The sequence below is a fragment of the Salarias fasciatus genome, chromosome 6 (assembly GCF_902148845.1).
Source record: "Salarias fasciatus chromosome 6, fSalaFa1.1, whole genome shotgun sequence".
Classification (NCBI taxonomy): domain Eukaryota; kingdom Metazoa; phylum Chordata; class Actinopteri; order Blenniiformes; family Blenniidae; genus Salarias; species Salarias fasciatus.
The window spans coordinates 3,034,292-3,051,946 of record NC_043750.1 but is presented as its reverse complement, the minus strand read 5'-3'; the positions used below and the strand labels follow the sequence as shown (position 1 = coordinate 3,051,946).

The following is a 17,655-nucleotide window of genomic DNA, read 5'->3' as shown; positions in this document are numbered from 1 at the left end:
GGGGGGGGGGGGGGGGCAGCACGAGCCGCCCTCTGATTGGCTGCAGGACTTTGTTGTTGTTGTGGCCTCAGCCACATGATCGAGTCACGTGCGCGTCCACGTGTGGAAGGAGGATATTTTTGGCCTCCTGCTCTGAGGAGCTGCTGCTCAGCTGTTCTCTCATGTTCCCTCAGATGTTCTCTTGATGAATGGATGAATAGAATAGAACAGAATAGAATAGAATAGAACAGAATGTGTTTATTGTCAGTAGAATGGACTTTAAAAGACTCCTGGTGCAAACAGGAAAAGAAATAAAGAGCAATAAATAATATAAATATAGAGGAGCAGCGAAATACAAGCAGCGTGGGAAGGAAAACAAGTACAATGTAATGATCTACCATCAACTGTATAACTGGATGGATGGATGGATGGATGGATGAGGGATGGATGGATGGATGGATGAGTGATGGATGGATGGATGGATGAGTGATGGATGGATGAGTGATGGATGGATGGATGGATGGATGAGTGATGGATGGATGGATGGATGGATGGATGGAGGGTATTCAGTCTTTTTGTTGCTCACTACAGCAGGTCAGTTTTTAAAATCGATTAAACAAAGTTCAATAAACCTTCATGTCTGTTTTACCTTTTAGATTATTATCATCATTGTTGCCGTCATTATTATTATTATTATTATTATTATTATTATAAATGTGAGTATGTTTGTTTTGGTCCCCTGAGGTCACTGAATAAAATATATGAAGATTTAAAATACCGACAGAATAAAAACAACCCAGAATAGACCAGGAGGTGGAGGAGGACCTGGGCGAGGTCAGAGGTGGAGGAGGACCTGGGGGAGGTCAGAGGTGAAGGAGGACCTGGGCGAGGTCAGAGGTGGAGGAGGACCTGGGGGAGGTCAGAGGTGAAGGAGGACCTGGGCGAGGTCAGAGGTGGAGGAGGACCCGGGGGAGGTCAGAGGTGGAGGAGGACCTGGGGGAGGTCAGAGGTGGAGGAGGACCTGAGTTTTTCTTCTGAATCCTGATAAACCATCAATAAAAATCTCACCAGTTTAGAAACTGTTGTTTTCTTCAAACATTTTAAATAAAGCTATGAGAAAAAAAACTTTGCACTTCCGCTTATTCATCGCTAGTTCTTCTATGAGTTTCCGGTCTCTGATTTTTTTCAAACACAGCAGAGCAGACCGGAAATGCAAGAATAAAGTTTAAGCCTTTAAAAAGGGTATCAGTCAAAAAAGGTGTCAAATTCGAAACTTAATCAAAAAAAGTATTTATCGTCGACAGGAACGCGCCATGTTTGTGTTGTTTTGCTTCTGCCAGTCAAATCCCACAAAGTAACGTTCGAAAGTAAAGTTACATCATTCCTGTGGAATTCCCGCCTCCCGCCGCTCGAGGCGTGACTTTATTTTGAAGGCTTCAAACCGGCAGTGGGTTCTCTTCCGGTCGGGTCGTCTCTTCCGCTTAGAGAACAACATCCGCGCGGTGCGGCTCGTCGTCGTGTTTCCAGCTGCTGCGTGCTGCGTGCTCCGGTGCGGCCCGGTCCGGTCCGGTCCGGTTCGGCAGGATGAACACGGTTCTGTCCAGAGCGAACTCTCTGTTCGCCTTCTCGCTCAGCGTCATGGCGGCGCTCACGTTCGGCTGCTTCATCACCACCGCCTTCAAGGACCGGAGGGTCCCGGTGGACATCCGGGTCTCCAAAGTCATGCTGTAAGACCCTTTTGGGGGGGGGGGGGGGGGGGGGGGGGTCTGTTGTGACCCTCAGTGGATCCTCTCAGGGTGAGGGGGGGGGGGGGGGGTCTGTTGTGACCCTCAGTGGATCCTCTCAGGGTGAGGGGGGGGGGGGGGGGGGTCTGTTGTGACCCTCAGTGGATCCTCTCAGGGTGAGGGGGGGGGTCTGTTGTGACCCTCAGTGGATCCTCTGAGGGGGGGTCCTCTAAAGGGGGGGGTCAGCTCAGTGTAAAGCTGGTGGAGCTTCCTCCATTCCCCCCCCCCCCCACCAACCATCTGTCTCCCCGGTGTCTTGCAGGAAGAACGTGGACGACTTCACGGGACCCCGGGAGCGCAGCGACCTGGGCTTCGTGACCTTTGACCTGTCGGCCGATATCCTTTCAGAGGACTTCCTGTTGGAGTCACGTGACTTCCTGTCAGTCCGGCTTCCTTAACGTCTCCCACATCTGCAGCCCGTCTTCGACTGGAACGTCAAGCAGCTGTTCCTCTACCTGTCGGCCGAGTACGCCACCAGGACCAACGTGAGCGCGCACACATACACTCGTGCTCACGCACACACACACATGCATGCTCATGCACGCGCTCGCTCTGTCCAGCTGTTGTCAGAAGGACCTGCAGGTTTTTCACTCATTGTTTCCGTGGAGACAGAACAGCTGGAGCTCCGCCCACTTCCTGTAATTACTGTACTCACACTGTGACTGGTACAGTCGCTCTGGGGGGGGGGGGGTTCTGAGGTGGTACAGTCGCTCTGGGGGGGTTCTGCGGTGGTACAGTCGCTCTGGGGGGGTTCTGCGGTGGTACAGTCGCTCTGGGGGGGGTTCTGCGGTGGTACAGTCCCTCTGGGGGGGTTCTGAGGTGGTACAGTCGCTCTGGGGGGGGTTCTGCGGTGGTACAGTCGCTCTGGGGGGGGTTCTGCGGTGGTACAGTCGCTCTGGGGGGGGTTCTGCGGTGGTACAGTCGCTCTGTGGGGGGTTCTGCGGTGGTACAGTCGCTCTGGGGGGGTTCTGAGGTGGTACAGTCGCTCTGGGGGGGTTCTGCGGTGGTACAGTCGCTCTGGGGGGGGGGTTCTGCGGTGGTACAGTCGCTCTGGGGGGGGTTCTGCGGTGGTACAGTCGCTCTGTGGGGGGGGGTTCTGCGGTGGTACAGTCGCTCTGGGGGGGGGTTCTGCGGTGGTACAGTCGCTCTGTGGGGGGTTCTGCGGTGGTACAGTCGCTCTGGGGGGGGGTTCTGCGGTGGTACAGTCGCTCTGGGAGGTTCTGCGGTGGTACAGTCGCTCTGTGGGGGGTTCTGCGGTGGTACAGTCGCTCTGGGGGGGTTCTGCGGTGGTACAGTCGCTCTGTGGGGGGTTCTGCGGTGGTACAGTCGCTCTGGGGGGGGGTTCTGCGGTGGTACAGTCGCTCTGTGGGGGGTTCTGCGGTGGTACAGTCGCTCTGGGGGGGTTCTGCGGTGGTACAGTCGCTCTGGGGGGGTTCTGCGGTGGTACAGTCGCTCTGTGGGGGGTTCTGCGGTGGTACAGTCCCTCTGGGGGGGTTCTGCGGTGGTACAGTCGCTCTGGGGGGGTTCTGCGGTTGTACAGTCGCTCTGGGGGGGTTCTGCGGTGGTACAGCCGCGTCCAGCTCGGTCTGAACCCGGTTCTAATCTTCAAGTCACTGAATGGAGGCGTTTAAAGGACAGCATGAAGAAACGTTCCAGTAAAGAGTGTGTGTGTGTGTGTGTGTGTGTGTGTGTGTGTGTGTGTGTGTGTGTGTGTGTGTCAGTCTTTAAACCAGGTGGTTCTCTGGGATAAAATCGTTCTCCGAGGTGAAAACACCAAACTGAACCTGAGAGACATGAAGTCCAAATACTTCTTCTTCGATGACGGGAACGGACTCAGGTGAGAGACACACACACACACACACGAACTATGTGGTCTTTCAGCTGTGTTGGAACTATGTGTATCTGTGTGTGTGTGTGTGTGTTCCCCTCAGAGCCAATAAGAACATCACCCTCTCGCTGTCCTGGAACGTCGTTCCCAACGCTGGAATTCTGCCCCTGGTGGCAGGAAGTGGACATGTCAGCCTGCCTTTCCCTGACGCCTACGAGACGGCCAAGAGCTACTAGACACACACACACACACACACACACACACACACACACACACACACACACACACACACACACACACACACACACACACACACACACACGTTCCCAGTTTCTAATAAAACATTTCAAAATAAATGTCTTCTTGTCGTGACCTTGAAGCTCCTGAATTTATTATTTATGAATCATCTATCTGCTCTGACCTCTGACCCCTGACTAAAGCTCCTGTGATCCTGAAATTCACTCAAAACTGTGAACCGACGTCAAAAATCCACATTTTATTTTCCTTCTTATACAAAAAGAGATCAGAGTGAGACGTCCCCCCCCCCCCCGGTGACCCTTGACCCCGGCGCCGGCCTCAGTCCAGGCGCTGGATGAGCTTCTCCTCCATCATGCAGTAGAGCGCCACCTGGGACAGGTCGGAGATGAAGGCGTCGCACATCCTCCGGCTGACGCCGCGGCAGCCCCGCAGGTCCAGCAGGGTCAGGGAGTGGAGGCGCTTCAGGGACGGCAGGACGGCGTCCGTCAGGCCGCCGCAGCCTGCAGGGCGGGGTCAGAGGTCAGCGGCAGGTCTCACACTTCTCATTAAGATGTTTTCCAAAATCCAGTTCAAAGGAACAGAAACGGCAAAGAAGTCAGAGAGTGTCTCTAAAGCCTCGTTTACAGCAGAACACACGGTCCACATGGGTCCGGACGGGTCCGGACGGGTCCGGAGGGTCAGGACGGGTCCGGACGGTCCGGATGGGTCTGGACCGGTCCGGACGGGTCTGGACCGGTCCGGAAGGTCCGGACGGGTCCGGACGGTCCTGATGGGTCAGGACGGGTCCGGACGGGTCAGGACGGGTCCGGACGGGTCAGGACGGGTCCGGACGGGTCTGGACCGGTCCGGAAGGTCCGGACGGGTCAGGACGGGTCCGGACGGTCCGGATGGGTCAGGACGGGTCCGGAGGGTCAGGACGGGTCCGGACGGGTCCGGACGGGTCCAGATGGGTCAGGACGGGTCCGGATGGGTCAGGACGGGTCCGGACGGTCCGGATGGGTCCGGACGGGTCAGGACGGGTCCGGACGGGTCCAGATGGGTCAGGACGGGTCCGGACGGGTCCAGATGGGTCAGGACGGGTCCGGACGGTCCGGATGGGTCAGGACGGGTCCGGACGGTCCGGATGGGTCTGGACCGGTCCGGAAGGTCCGGATGGGTCAGGACGGGTCTGGACCGGTCCGGAAGGTCCGGACGGGTCCGGACGGGTCCGGACGGGTCCGGACGGGTCCGGACGGTCCGGATGGGTCAGGACGGGTCCGGACGGTCCGGATCCCAGAACATCGTCAAATGTTTGTATTTACTGAAGATGGTTAAAGCCGGCTCCGGTGAATCCTCCTGCCAATGCTGAAGTGCAGAAACCTGGAATCCCAGGATGTTCCAGCAGGGGGCGACGGTTCACACAATAACCCCAGTCTCATTAGAACCCAGGAGAACCCAGGAGAACCCATTAGAACATCATCTGTTGATTTGCTTTCAGGGGTTAAAGTTCAGCATCAATCGGCCAATCACAGCTGCTCCTCTGTCATGTGACGGGCTGGACCAATCACGTGACACCTGGTTTACAGAGTTCAGGATGGAGACGACCTGCTGGAGGTCACGTTAGTCCCGCCCACCTCTATATACAGCCAATGGCCTTAACCTGGAGATGTTGCAGTACAGGTTGCTTTAACCCCTCCCTCTGCTGGAGAGTGATCTGAGCCTGGTTCTTTTAACCCCTGACCCCCGACCCCTGACCCCTGACCCCGGTGTGTGCCGTGGCTCACCTGCCAGGGAGAGCTCGCTCAGGTTGTGGCGGGTGTGCGAGCCGGCGGCGGCCAGCAGGGCGACGGAGGCGTCGGAGACGTTGCGGCAGTGCGACAGGTCGAGGCGGCGCAGCAGCGGCAGGTGGCGCTGCAGCAGCCGCAGCGTGGCGTCGCTCACGTCCAGCCCAGACAGACGCAGCGTCCCCACCGTCCTCAGGCGGCTGCGGGACGACTCCGAACCTGCGGGGGGCGTCGCCCGTCAGGAGAGCGGCGGCCGAGCCCGGTTTCCATGGAAACGCGGGCCAGGCGGACAGGAGACTCACCCGGGGGACAGACCATGTCCCTGATCTGGGCGTCGCCCACTCCCTCGCACCAGCGCAGGTCCAGCAGCCGCAGGTGGGGCAGCGAGGGGGACACCATGGAGGACAGACAGAACCAGGACAGGCCGGACACCCGCAGCTCCCTCAGACCTGAGGACACAGGCCCGTCCCCGTCCAGTCAGCGTCCCGCCGTGGGCTCGGCGTCCTCGGAGGGACGGACGGTCTCTGTACCTGGGAGCCTGGTGAGGAGACAGTTGAGCTGTCTCTTGGCCACGGGAGTCCAGGACAGGTCCAGCGAGACGGGCTGCCGCTTGACGATGCCGGCCAGGGCCTGGTTCCTGAGAGGACCGCCGCGGCTCACGTCCACATGGCTCCACAGACGCTTGTCACAGCTCCTGGACGGACGGACGGACGGGATGGACAGGACGGGAGGGGACGGACGGGACAGAGGGGATGGGAGGGGGCGGGACAGGACAGGACAGACGGAACACCACGGGACAGGACAGACGGGACAGATGGGACGGGACGGACGGGACAGCAGAGAGTGAGACGCTGCAGACAGCAGTGGGACAGACGGGGACAGACGGGGACAGACCTACCACTTGTACCAGGCCTTGCAGACCGTCATGCAGACCAGCAGCTCGTTCCGGTTCAGGAACTTGAAGACGGAGACCCAGACCTCCTTCTCGCCCCCCCGCTCGTTCCCCACGTCTCTGAAGGACGGAGTGGACAGCAGGGACGGGGGGGACAGGGCGGCGGCCGCCGCTTCGTCTTCCTCTGAGGACGAGGCAGAGCGCGGCCTGGAGCCGCGGTCTCCATGGTTACCGCGCAGGCGGGGCCTGAGACCAGAGGCAGAGGTCAGGGGGGACGGGGGACAGGGGGACAAGTACGGGGGACAGGGGCAGGGGCGGGAGACGAGGACAAGGGACAGGGGACAGGGGGCGTTCCATTCTGGTCCGCGGTCGTGTCCTACCTTCCGGGTCCTCTGGGGACGCCGTCCCCCGCCTGGGCCCGGGGACCTCTGGACAGACCGGTCCTCCTCTGGACCAGGGCCTGCGGGGGGCCGGGCCCTCCGGCCGCGCCTCGGGGGCCCATCGCCGCCTCCAGCTTGGGAACGATGGAACCTGAGACCAGAACCAGAACCACAGAGTCCTGAGACCAGAACCAGAACCACAGAGTCCTGAGACCAGAACCAGAACCACAGAGTCCTGAGACCAGAACCACAGAGTCCTGAGACCAGAACCACAGAGTCCTGAGACCAGAACCAGAACCACAGAGTCCTGAGACCAGAACCAGAATCACAGAGTCCTTCAGTCCTGGGCTGGACCGGGGACCACATTCACAACCCAGAACCCAGAACCTGGACCTCTGAATAGACCCCTGTTGTGCATGGTGGTGTGTAGTCAGTGTGTTGTGTATTTTCAGAGTGTGGACAGACTCTCCCCGGGCGTCCTTCGGGCCTGCTGGGGCCGCAGTGTGCAGTGTGTAGTGTAGTGTGCAGTGTGTAGTGTGTAGTGTGCAGTGCGTGGACGGACTGTCTCACTGGGCGTCCTCCGCGCCTGCTGGGGCCGCAGTGTGTAGTGTAGTGTGTAGTGTAGTGTAGTGTAGTGTAGTGTGTAGTGTGCAGTGTGCAGTGCGCAGTGCGTGGACGGACTGTCTCACCGGGCGTCCTCCGCGCCTGCTGGGGCCGCAGTGTGTAGTGTAGTGTGTAGTGTGCAGTGCAGTGTGTAGTGTAGTGTGCAGTGTGCAGTGTGCAGTGCGCAGTGCGCGGACGGACTGTCTCCCCGGGCGTCCTCCGGGCCTGCTGGGGCTGAAGTGTGCAGTGTGTAGTGTGTAGTGTAGTGTGTAGTGTGGTGTGTAGTGTAGTGTGCAGTGCAGTGTGTAGTGTAGTGTGTAGTGTAGTGTAGTGTGTAGTGTAGTGTGCAGTGCGCAGTGCGTGGACGGACTGTCTCACCGGGCGTCCTCCGGGCCTGCTGGGGCCGCAGTGTGTAGTGTAGTGTGTAGTGTAGTGTGTAGTGCGTAGTGCAGTGTGCAGTGCGCAGTGCGTGGACGGACTGTCTCCCCGGGCGTCCTCCGGGCCTGCTGGGGCTGAAGTGTGCAGTGTGTAGTGTAGTGTGTAGTGTAGTGTAGTGTAGCGTGTAGTGTAGTGTGTAGTGTGTAGTGTGTAGTGTAGTGTAGTGTGTAGTGTGCAGTGCGTGGACGGACTGTCTCACCGGGCGTCCTCCGGGCCTGCTGGGGGCGCTGCAGCGTCACCGTCAGGTAGGATCCGCTCAGCAGCTCGTCGTTCAGGTCGGACACCAGCAGCACCGGCGGCTCCGGGTCCGAGTCCCAGCGTCCGTCCTCCGCCTCGTCGTCCTCGTCGTCCTCGTCCTCCAGTGTGTCCATGTCCTCCTCCTCGGGGTCGAAGGCCCGCCCCTCGCTGTCCTCGTCCTCGTCTTCGTCCTCGTCCGTTCGGCGCCTCCTCCGGCGCCGGTGCTGCTGCCGCTCTTTCTCTCCGTCCTCGCTGTCCTCCTCCTCGTCCTCCTCGTCTTCCTCCTCCTCCTCGTCCTCGTCCTCCTCGTCCTCGTCGTCTTCGTCGGAGTCCTCGGAGTCGTCCCCCCGCCGCTGCATCCTGGATCCGCCTCGCAGCCGGACGCCTCGGCCCCGCCGCACGCCGTCCCTCGGCCCCGCCCCTCGCTTCAGCTTGAGGACGGAGGCGGAGCCGGGAGTCCCGAAGCCCGCCCGGGCGCTCCTGGGGGCGGAGCCTCCTCTCAGCAGGCTCCTCCTACTGGCCCCGAAGCCCCTCCTGGAGGCGTGGCCCCCGCCCCGGGCGTGCAGCGCCATCTTCCTCCTGTGGGCTGCGGACGGGAGTCGAACCGTCAGACGGCGAGCGTCCGGCGGGGGGCGGGAGGCGGGACGGCGGGAGGCGGACCCACCTTCGTCCTCGTCCTCGCTGGCAGAGTCGTCTCCGTCGCGGCCGTGGCGCTGCCGGCGGTAGATCTTCGCCATGCGAGCGTCCAGCAGAGACGAAGACTTCCTCTTCTGCAAGAGAGACACCATGAGGACACACACACACACACACTCTCTCACAAACACACACACACATTTGTACAGCTATATGTTGTGAGGACATTGATTGACATAATGCATTTCCAGCCCCGAACCCGAACCATCAAAAATTAATGCCTGACCCTGACTCAGACCCTAAACCTGACCTAAACCTGACCCTGACCCAGACCCAGACCCTAAACCTGACCCTGACCCTGACCCTAAACCTGACCTAAACCTGACCCTGACCCAGACCCTAAACCTGACCTAAACCTGACCCTGACCCTAAACCTGACCTAAACCTGACCCTGACCCAGACCCTAAACCTGACCTAAACCTGACCCTGACCCTAAACCTGACCTAAACCTGACCCTGACCCTAAACCTGACCTAAACCTGACCCTGACCCAGACCCTAAACCTGACCTAAACCTGACCCTGACCCTAAACCTGACCCTGACCCTAATTAGGGGATTCCAGGTCTTGTTCTGAGGGTCTCTGAGCGACGGGAGTAGGACCGTTGGAATCGCCTCGGCGAGCTCTACAACATATCTGGCATTGCCATTTTATACCCGGAAAGTGTATGTGGCATTTATTTCCCTAACCATGGGTCCTAGACAAAAACAGGACGTCTAGGTGAATTCGGGGGATTTTTTACAGTCCGGTGATGTGTCTTTTGACTCTCTAGCACCTATTTTTTTTTGTTGCAGTACCACCATTTTACCACTAGGGGGAGCAATTGTCTGTCGTTTTCTGGAATATAGTTCCACAATTGGTTCAATCTACCACTGTGAGCCGTAGGAACATGCTAGAGAGCTGGGAGTTGGTTTAAACTGCTGTTAGGGGACTCGGGCTCCCTTGGCCACCGTTTCTGAGTGCCTAGGACCTTTCTACCAAAGATTCCAGAACTGAAGATTCCGTTTCCAGAACTGAAGATTCCGTTTCCGGAACTGAAGATTCCGTTTCCGGAACTGAACATTCTGAAAACGAGCTCCAACTCCGCTCAGGAAGGACCGAGAGCTCTGGCAATGACTTCAAATGAAAGCTGAGGGCCTCAGCAGTGCAATGGAAGTGGTTTCAAGTGTCCAACTACAACACTGTAGATTTTGAATAGGGATTCCAGATTGGTCAAGCCTTGACCGATTCTGGAAGGTGCTGTAACTGAGCTCAGGAAAGAGCTAGAGGTGTGGGATTTACTTCAAATGAAAGCTGGGGGGGTCCCTGACAGGTGTGGTATGATGTCATCTCTGTAAACCTGCATAAAAATTTCACCTCATGAATCAGCCCATAGACTGTATGGTGGGATACAGGGGGATGAGCCTTATGTGTCCTGAGGGTCAGTTGGGTCAATTTCCACCATGAATTTTGCGACCCCTTGGGGAGTGGCAACAACCCCAAACACACAACTGTTGGGGTGGTGACTGTCTGTTTTGGGTGTTTTTGGGCTGATCCAAACACTTTGAGCTTCAAAGATGCAATCTGGAAGGGGATTCCAGATTCCAGATTCCAGATTCCAGATTCCAGATTGGGATTCCAGATTCCAGATTCCAGATTCCAGATTCCACATTGGGATTCCAGATTCCAGATTCCAGATTCCAGATTCCAGATTGGGATTCCAGATTCGGTCAAGCAATGATAACTCCTCTCAGGAAGGAGCTAGATGGCTGGGATTAGCATCAAATGAAAGCTTAGGACCTCAGCAGTGTAATGGTTGCAGTGTCAAGTCTCAAGTCACTTCTTAAAAATCGATGTCATTTTCTGGAAGGGGATTCCAGATTTAGACATCAAATGACACATTCTGGAATCTGCTATAACTCCTCTCAGGAAGGAGCTAGAGGCGTGGGACTGGCTTCAAATGAAAGCTGAGGGTCCTGTGAGTGTAATGGTGGTAGTTTCAAGTGTCTTACTTCAATGTTAAGGGTTTTATGGTCAACCCTATGTGTAACCCTAACTCGGTAACCCTACACCCTAACTGTAACCCTATACCCGAAAAAAGCAGGTAAGTTGTGATGACATCTCTCTGACCCCTAAAGAAAAACTTTGACGTTCACCACAATAAGCATGTTCCCCGTGGGATTTGATCCCACAAAAGCTGGGTTGAAAGCCATAGCATTAGACCACTCAGCCACTCAGTGCCATGAAAAGGTGTGTTTGGAACTTGTACTTATGTTTTAAACTTTGTGTTGACGAGGAGTCAAAGGTCATTTAACCCTAGTTCCCAAACAATTAGGGCTAGGGTTATGAAAGTTGGATATGTGTCTCACTGGGGGTGCCTGACAGGTGGGTTGTGGTGTCGTCTCTGTAACCCTAGCAGAAAAATTTGACCTCATGAATCACCCCATAATGTGTATGGTTGGACCCGTGGGGATGAGCCTTGGGTGTCCTGAGGGTCGGTTCGGTCAATTTCCACCATGAAATTTGGAACCATTCGGGGACTGGCAACGAACCCGCACACGTGTCTCTTGGGGCAGTGACTGTCTGTTTTGGGTGTTTTTGGGCTGATCCAAACACCCTCAGCTTCAGAAACGCAATCTGGAAGGGGATTCCAGATTTCGTCATTCAATGACCAATTCTGGAATCCTCTGTAACTCCTCTCAGGAAGGAGGTGGAAGTGTGGGATTGGCTTCAAATGAAAGCTGAGGGCCTTGCAAGTGTAACGGTGGTACTTTCAAGTGTCTAACTCCACGTTTAAGTTTCAATGACACTTTCTGGAAGGGGATTCCAGAATGTGTCATCCAATGACCGATTCTGGAATCCTCTGCTATAACTCCTCTCAGGAAGGAGCTAGAGGGCTGGGATTAGCATCAAGTGAAAGCTTAGGACCTCAGCAGTGCAATGGTTGCAGTGTCAAGTCTCAAGTCACTTCTTAAAAATCAATGTCATTTTCTGGAAGGGGATTCCAGATTTAGACATCAAATGACCGATTCTGGAATCTGCTATAACTCCTCTCAGGAAGGAGCTAGATGGCTGGGATTAGCATCAAATGAAAGCTTAGGACCTCAGCAGTGCAATGGTTGCAGTGTCAAGTCTCAAGTCACTTTTTAAAAATCGATGTCATTTTCTGGAAGGGGATTCCAGATTTAGACATCAAATGACCGATTCTGGAATCTGCTATAACTCCTCTCAGGAAGGAGCTAGAGGCGTGGGACTGGCTTCAAATGAAAGCTGAGGGTCCTGTGAGTGTAATGGTGGTAGTTTCAAGTGTCTTACTTCAATGTTAAGGGTTTTATGGTCAACCCTATGTGTAACCCTAACTCGGTAACCCTACTCCCTAACTGTAACCCTAACAATCCCAAACAATGAGGGCTAGGGTTATGAAAGTTTGATATGTGTCTCCCTCGGGGGTCCCTGACAGGTCTGTTGTGGTCTTGGTAAGATTCGGTCAAGTAATGATAACTCCTGTCAGGAAGGAGCTAGAAGGCTGAGATTGGCATCAAATGAAAGCTTAGGGCCTCAGCAATGCAATGGTTATAGTTTCAAGTGTCTACCTGCACTTTTTAAAAATCGATGTCATTTTCTGGAAGGGGATTCCAGATTTAGACATCAAATGACCGATTCTGGAATTATCAACCCTAACTCCTCTCAGGAAGGAGCTAGAGGGCTGGGATTAGCATCAAATGAAAGCTTAGGACCTCAGCAGTGCAATGGTTGCAGTGTCAAGTCTCAAGTCACTTTTTAAAAATCGATGTCATTTTCTGGAAGGGGATTCCAGATTTAGACATCAAATGACACATTCTGGAATCTGCCTTAACTCCTCTCAGGAAGGAGCTAGAGGCGTGGGACTGGCTTCAAATGAAAGCTGAGGGCCCTACGAGTGTAAAGGTGGTAGTTTCAAGTGTCTAACTTGAATGTTAAGGGTTTTATGGTCAACCCTATGTGTAACCCTAACTCGGTAACCCTACTCCCTAACTGTAAGCCTAACAATCCCAAACAATGAGGGCTAGGGTTATGAAAGTTTGATATGTGTCTCCCTCGGGGGTCCCTGACAGGTCTGTTGTGGTCTTGGTAAGATTCGGTCAAGTAATGATAACTCCTGTCAGGAAGGAGCTAGAAGGCTGAGATTGGCATCAAATGAAAGCTTAGGGCCTCAGCAATGCAATGGTTATAGTTTCAAGTGTCTACCTGCACTTTTTAAAAATCGATGTCATTTTCTGGAAGGGGATTCCAGATTTAGACATCAAATGACCGATTCTGGAATTATCAACCCTAACTCCTCTCAGGAAGGAGCTAGAGGGCTGGGATTAGCATCAAATGAAAGCTTAGGACCTCAGCAGTGCAATGGTTGCAGTGTCAAGTCTCAAGTCACTTTTTAAAATCGATGTCATTTTCTGGAAGGGGATTCCAGATTTAGACATCAAATGACACATTCTGGAATCTGCCTTAACTCCTCTCAGGAAGGAGCTAGAGGCGTGGGACTGGCTTCAAATGAAAGCTGAGGGCCCTACGAGTGTAAAGGTGGTAGTTTCAAGTGTCTAACTTGAATGTTAAGGGTTTTATGGTCAACCCTATGTGTAACCCTAACTCGGTAACCCTACTCCCTAACTGTAACCCTAACAATCCCAAACAATGAGGGCTAGGGTTATGAAAGTTTGATATGTGTCTCCCTCGGGGGTCCCTGACAGGTCTGTTGTGGTCTCGGTAAGATTCGGTCAAGCAATGATAACTCCTGTCAGGAAGGAGCCAGAAGGCTGAGATTGGCATCAAATGAAAGCTTAGGGCCTGAGCAATGCAATGGTTGTAGTTTCAAGTGTCTACCTGCACTTTTTAAAAATCGATGTCATTTTCTGGAAGGGGATTCCAGATTTAGACATCAAATGACCGATTCTGGAATCTGCTATAACTCCTCTCAGGAAGGAGCTAGAGGGCTGGGATTAGCATCAAATGAAAGCTTAGGGCCTGAGCAATGCAATGGTTGTAGTTTCAAGTGTCTACCTGCACTTTTTAAAAATCGATGTCATTTTCTGGAAGGGGATTCCAGATTTAGACATCAAATGACACATTCTGGAATCTGCTATAACTCCTCTCAGGAAGGAGCAAGAGGCGTGGGACTGGCTTCAAATGAAAGCTGAGCGTCCTGTGAGTGTAATGGTGGTAGTTTCAAGTGTCTAACTTCAATGTTAAGGGTTATATGGTCAACCCTATGTGTAACCCTAACTCGGTAACCCTACACCCTAACTGTAACCCTATACTCAAAAAAGCAGGTATGTTGTGATGACATCTCTCTGACCCCTAAAGAAAAACTTTGACGTTCACCACAATAAGCATGTTCCCTGTGGGATTTGATCCCACAAAAGTTGGGTTGAAAGCCATAGCATAAGACCACTCAGCCACTCAGTGCCATGAATTTTTCGCGTTTGGAACTTGTACTTATTTTTTAAGCTTTGTGTGGAGGGGGGCTGGGATAATGACCCTCCTAACCCTTGGGGTCAGAGGTCATTTAACCCTAGTTTCCAAACAATTAGGGCTAGGGTTATGAAAGGTGGCTGTCGGTTTTGGGTGTTTTTGGGTGTTTTTGGGCTGATCCAAACACTTTGGGTTTCAATGTCTCTTTCTGGAATGCAATGCCAGCTTGCTTCATTCTGGTGACAATCTCTAACTTTGTCCAGGAAGGCCCTAGAAGTGTGGGATTGGCATCAAATGAAAGCTTAGGGCCTTGGCAGTACAATGGTAGTGGTTTCAAGTGTCTAACTTAAATGGTAAGGGGTCTTTGGTCAACCCTATTTGCAACCCTAAGCCCTAAGCCTTGACCCTAACTCCAGTCAGAGTTTTTATTGGCTTCCAATGACAGCTTAGGGCCTTAAGAGTGTAATGGTGTTCCTTTCAGGTGTGTACCTGCACTTTTTAAAAAACGATGTCACATTCTGGAAGGGGATTCCAGATTTAGTCATCCAATGTCAGATTCTGGAATCTGAAAGGTTAGGCTAAGTTAGTTTAATAAAACACTTTGCCTCAGTAACACTAAGTCTCCACTGCTCAAGATGCACCACAATAAGCATGTCCCCCGTGGGGTTTGATCCCACAACCTACTGGTTGCAAGCCATAGCATTAGACCACTCGGCCACTCAGTGCTATGAATTTTCGCGTTTGGAACTTGTACTTATTTTTTAAGCTTTGTGTGGAGGGGGGCTGGGATAATGACCCTCCTAGCCCGAGGGGGTAGAGGTAATCTAACCCTAGTTTGCTGACTATTAGGGTTACGGTGATGAAAAATTGATATGTGTCTCCCTGGGGGGTGCCTGACAGGTGTGTTGTGGTGTCATTTCTCTAACCCTAGCAGAAAAATTTGACCTCATGAATCAGCGTATAATCTACATGGTTGGATTGGGAGGCTGATGCCCCACTGAGTCTGGGGGATTTGCAAGCTCTCCCAGGGGTCAAAATTTAAACGTTGACCGATCGACACGAGGCTCACGTATGTTCATCGGGGGAGCCAGGGTATCCAGTGTGAGAAGTTTCAGCCCTGTGCGACCCTCCTGACCCTATCGGTCAAAGGTCAACGGGGTGACCTTTCCCATAAGGCCTTGAGCCAGGGAGCTCAAATTCGCTGTCATGCATCGGGGCTGGCAGCACATCCACGGTGTGCGATCTCAGCCCTCTAGGCCACCCGGAAGTCTTTCAGGAGAGCTGAAGGCACTCGTTTTCAAAAACGCCTTAACCGAACATATTTTGTGCGCCATTTTTGAAATACTTGAGCAAACGAGCTCAAAGTGGCATCAAAATGACCGTCTCTACACCCCGCTGATGTGTGCCGACAGTGGTGGTTGTAGCTGAAACGGAAATACCCGAAAAAAGCATGTTTCTGTATTTCGCCATTTCACGTTTTTATTTTTTAAAAATCAACGGTGATAGCCAGGGGGCTGAGACTTTCAGGGTGTCCTCGGGGTCCCATCCCACACCTGTGATAAAATTTTCAGCCCTCCGGGACATGTAGAAGTATGTGAAATAGGCAAATGCTAACGTTTTGTGGCTAAAATAGGAGCTAATTTCGCTATTTACATTAATAGCTCCCAAACGATGACAGCTAGCCGGCTCAAACTCGCACACAAGGTGTGTGGTGACCTTAGGCACCCATCGATATGGGGCAGCCCCGCCCACCGCGTGGAATTACTGCACAAAGTGGGCGGGAGCAGAAATTAGCCGTTAGCTGCTAACCCTAACTTCCAGCTTGAATAACTCTTAAACGATTAGGGTTAGGAGGATGGGGGTTGGAGGCATGACTCCTGGGGGGGGTCCCTGATGGATGTGTGGAAGGGGATCCCTCCAGCGCATAAGGAAGCCGCGTGGTTGTTGCATTTAGCATTAGCCGCCGCTAACGACTTCGGAGTTGAATAACTCTGGAAGGGGAGGGGCTAGGAGGGTGTGGCTTTAACAGCTGACTCCCTGGGGGGTCCCTGACCTGTATGTAGGACCTCATCCCTCTGCTGCCCTCCTAGCCCCGCCCAATGACCTTTTACCTCAGGAGCGCGTTTAATTGAATAACTCCGGAAGGGGAGGGGCTAGGAGGGTGTGGCTTGAACAGTTTACTTCCAGTGGGGTCCCCGACAGTTGTGTGCGATGGCATCCCGATCGGACCTTTGGATCTCCTTCAAATCATGTTTTTTCACTTTTTTCAGCGAAATCTCATTTCAGAGAGGATTGGGAGGCTGATGGCATAGTAACCCTAGAGGATCTGTAGTCTGTCATAGGGGGTGAAAATTAACGCTTTGCCCGATTGGCACGAAACTCGGGGAGGTTCATCGGGGGTGCTGGGAGAGCCGCTGTGTGGATTTTCAGCCCTCTGGGACCATCTTGACCCTAGGGGTCAAAGGTCATCTAACCCTAGATCGCAGACCATTAGGGCTAGGGTTATGAAAGTTGGATATGTGTCTCACTGGGGGGTGCCTGACAGGTGTGTTGTGGTGTCATTTCTGTAACCCTAGCAGAAAAATTTGACCTCATGAATCAGCACATAATCTATATGGTTGGATCCGTGGGGATGAGCCCTGGGTGTCCTGAGGGTCGGTTGGGTCAATTTCCACCATGAAATTTGGGACCCTCGGGGACCGGCAGGACCCCCGCACACATACCTCATGTGAGGTCAGGGATCCCCTCATCACTCTAAGGGTGAAACTCAGAGGGTGAAAACAACGCATTGAGCTAGAGACAAAAAAACGCTAGATCCTGCATCGGGGCTTCCAGGGCATCCACCCTGTGAAGTTTCAGCTCTCTAGAATACTTTTTTCCAAAAAAATCCATCCGTTTTCACTTGCCCTACAGAAGGCCCGAAATGAAGCCTGAATCATAGCAAAATCCCTCAACGCTTTGACCGATCGGCACGAAACTCGGGAACCTGCATCGGGGGAGCCAGGGTATCCATTGTGAGAAGTTTCAGCCCTGTGCGACCCTCCTGACCCTATCGGTCAAAGGTCAACGGGGTGACCTTTCCCATAATGCCTTGAGCCAGGGAGCTCAAATTCGGTGTCATGCATCGGGGCTGGCAGCACATCCAATCTGTGCGATTTCAGCCCTCTAGGCCACCCGGAAGTCTTTCGGGAGAGCTGAAGGCACTCGTTTTCAAAAACGCCTTAACCGAACATATTTTGTGCGCCATTTTTGAAATACTGGAGCAAACGAGGTCAAAGTGGCATCAAAATGACCGTCTCTAGACCCCGCTGATGTGTGCCGGCTGCGGTGGTTGTAGCTGAAACGGAAATACCCGAAAAAAGCTACTTTCTGCATT

The 17,655-nt window shown here is 53.7% G+C and overlaps 2 protein-coding genes across 4 annotated transcripts in view; one reads left to right on the top strand and one right to left on the bottom strand.

Annotated features, from left to right (window-relative positions):
- Window positions 1–1,398: 1,398 nt before the first annotated feature.
- Window positions 1,399–3,904, top strand: spcs3 (signal peptidase complex subunit 3). The gene is made up of 5 exons (XM_030094339.1): window positions 1,399–1,706; window positions 2,026–2,099; window positions 2,172–2,248; window positions 3,485–3,600; window positions 3,695–3,904. The coding sequence occupies exons 1-5, from the start codon at window positions 1,564–1,566 to the stop codon at window positions 3,825–3,827; spliced, it is 543 nt and encodes a 180-aa protein (XP_029950199.1). The 5' UTR covers window positions 1,399–1,563; the 3' UTR covers window positions 3,828–3,904.
- Window positions 3,905–4,106: 202 nt separating this feature from the next.
- Window positions 4,107–17,655, bottom strand: part of LOC115390418 (lysine-specific demethylase 2A-like) — a 32,887-nt gene continuing 19,338 nt past the window's right edge. For all 3 annotated transcript variants that reach the window (XM_030094281.1, XM_030094279.1, XM_030094280.1), the window contains exons 18-25: window positions 8,827–8,932; window positions 8,125–8,748; window positions 6,885–7,035; window positions 6,511–6,750; window positions 6,143–6,306; window positions 5,915–6,061; window positions 5,613–5,831; window positions 4,107–4,349 (exon numbers count right to left, since the gene is read on the bottom strand). In XM_030094281.1, coding sequence (XP_029950141.1) covers window positions 4,168–4,349; window positions 5,613–5,831; window positions 5,915–6,061; window positions 6,143–6,306; window positions 6,511–6,750; window positions 6,885–7,035; window positions 8,125–8,748; window positions 8,827–8,932 — 1,833 coding nt within the window. In that variant the 3' untranslated portion in view covers window positions 4,107–4,167. The remainder of the gene's footprint in view (window positions 4,350–5,612; window positions 5,832–5,914; window positions 6,062–6,142; window positions 6,307–6,510; window positions 6,751–6,884; window positions 7,036–8,124; window positions 8,749–8,826; window positions 8,933–17,655) is intronic.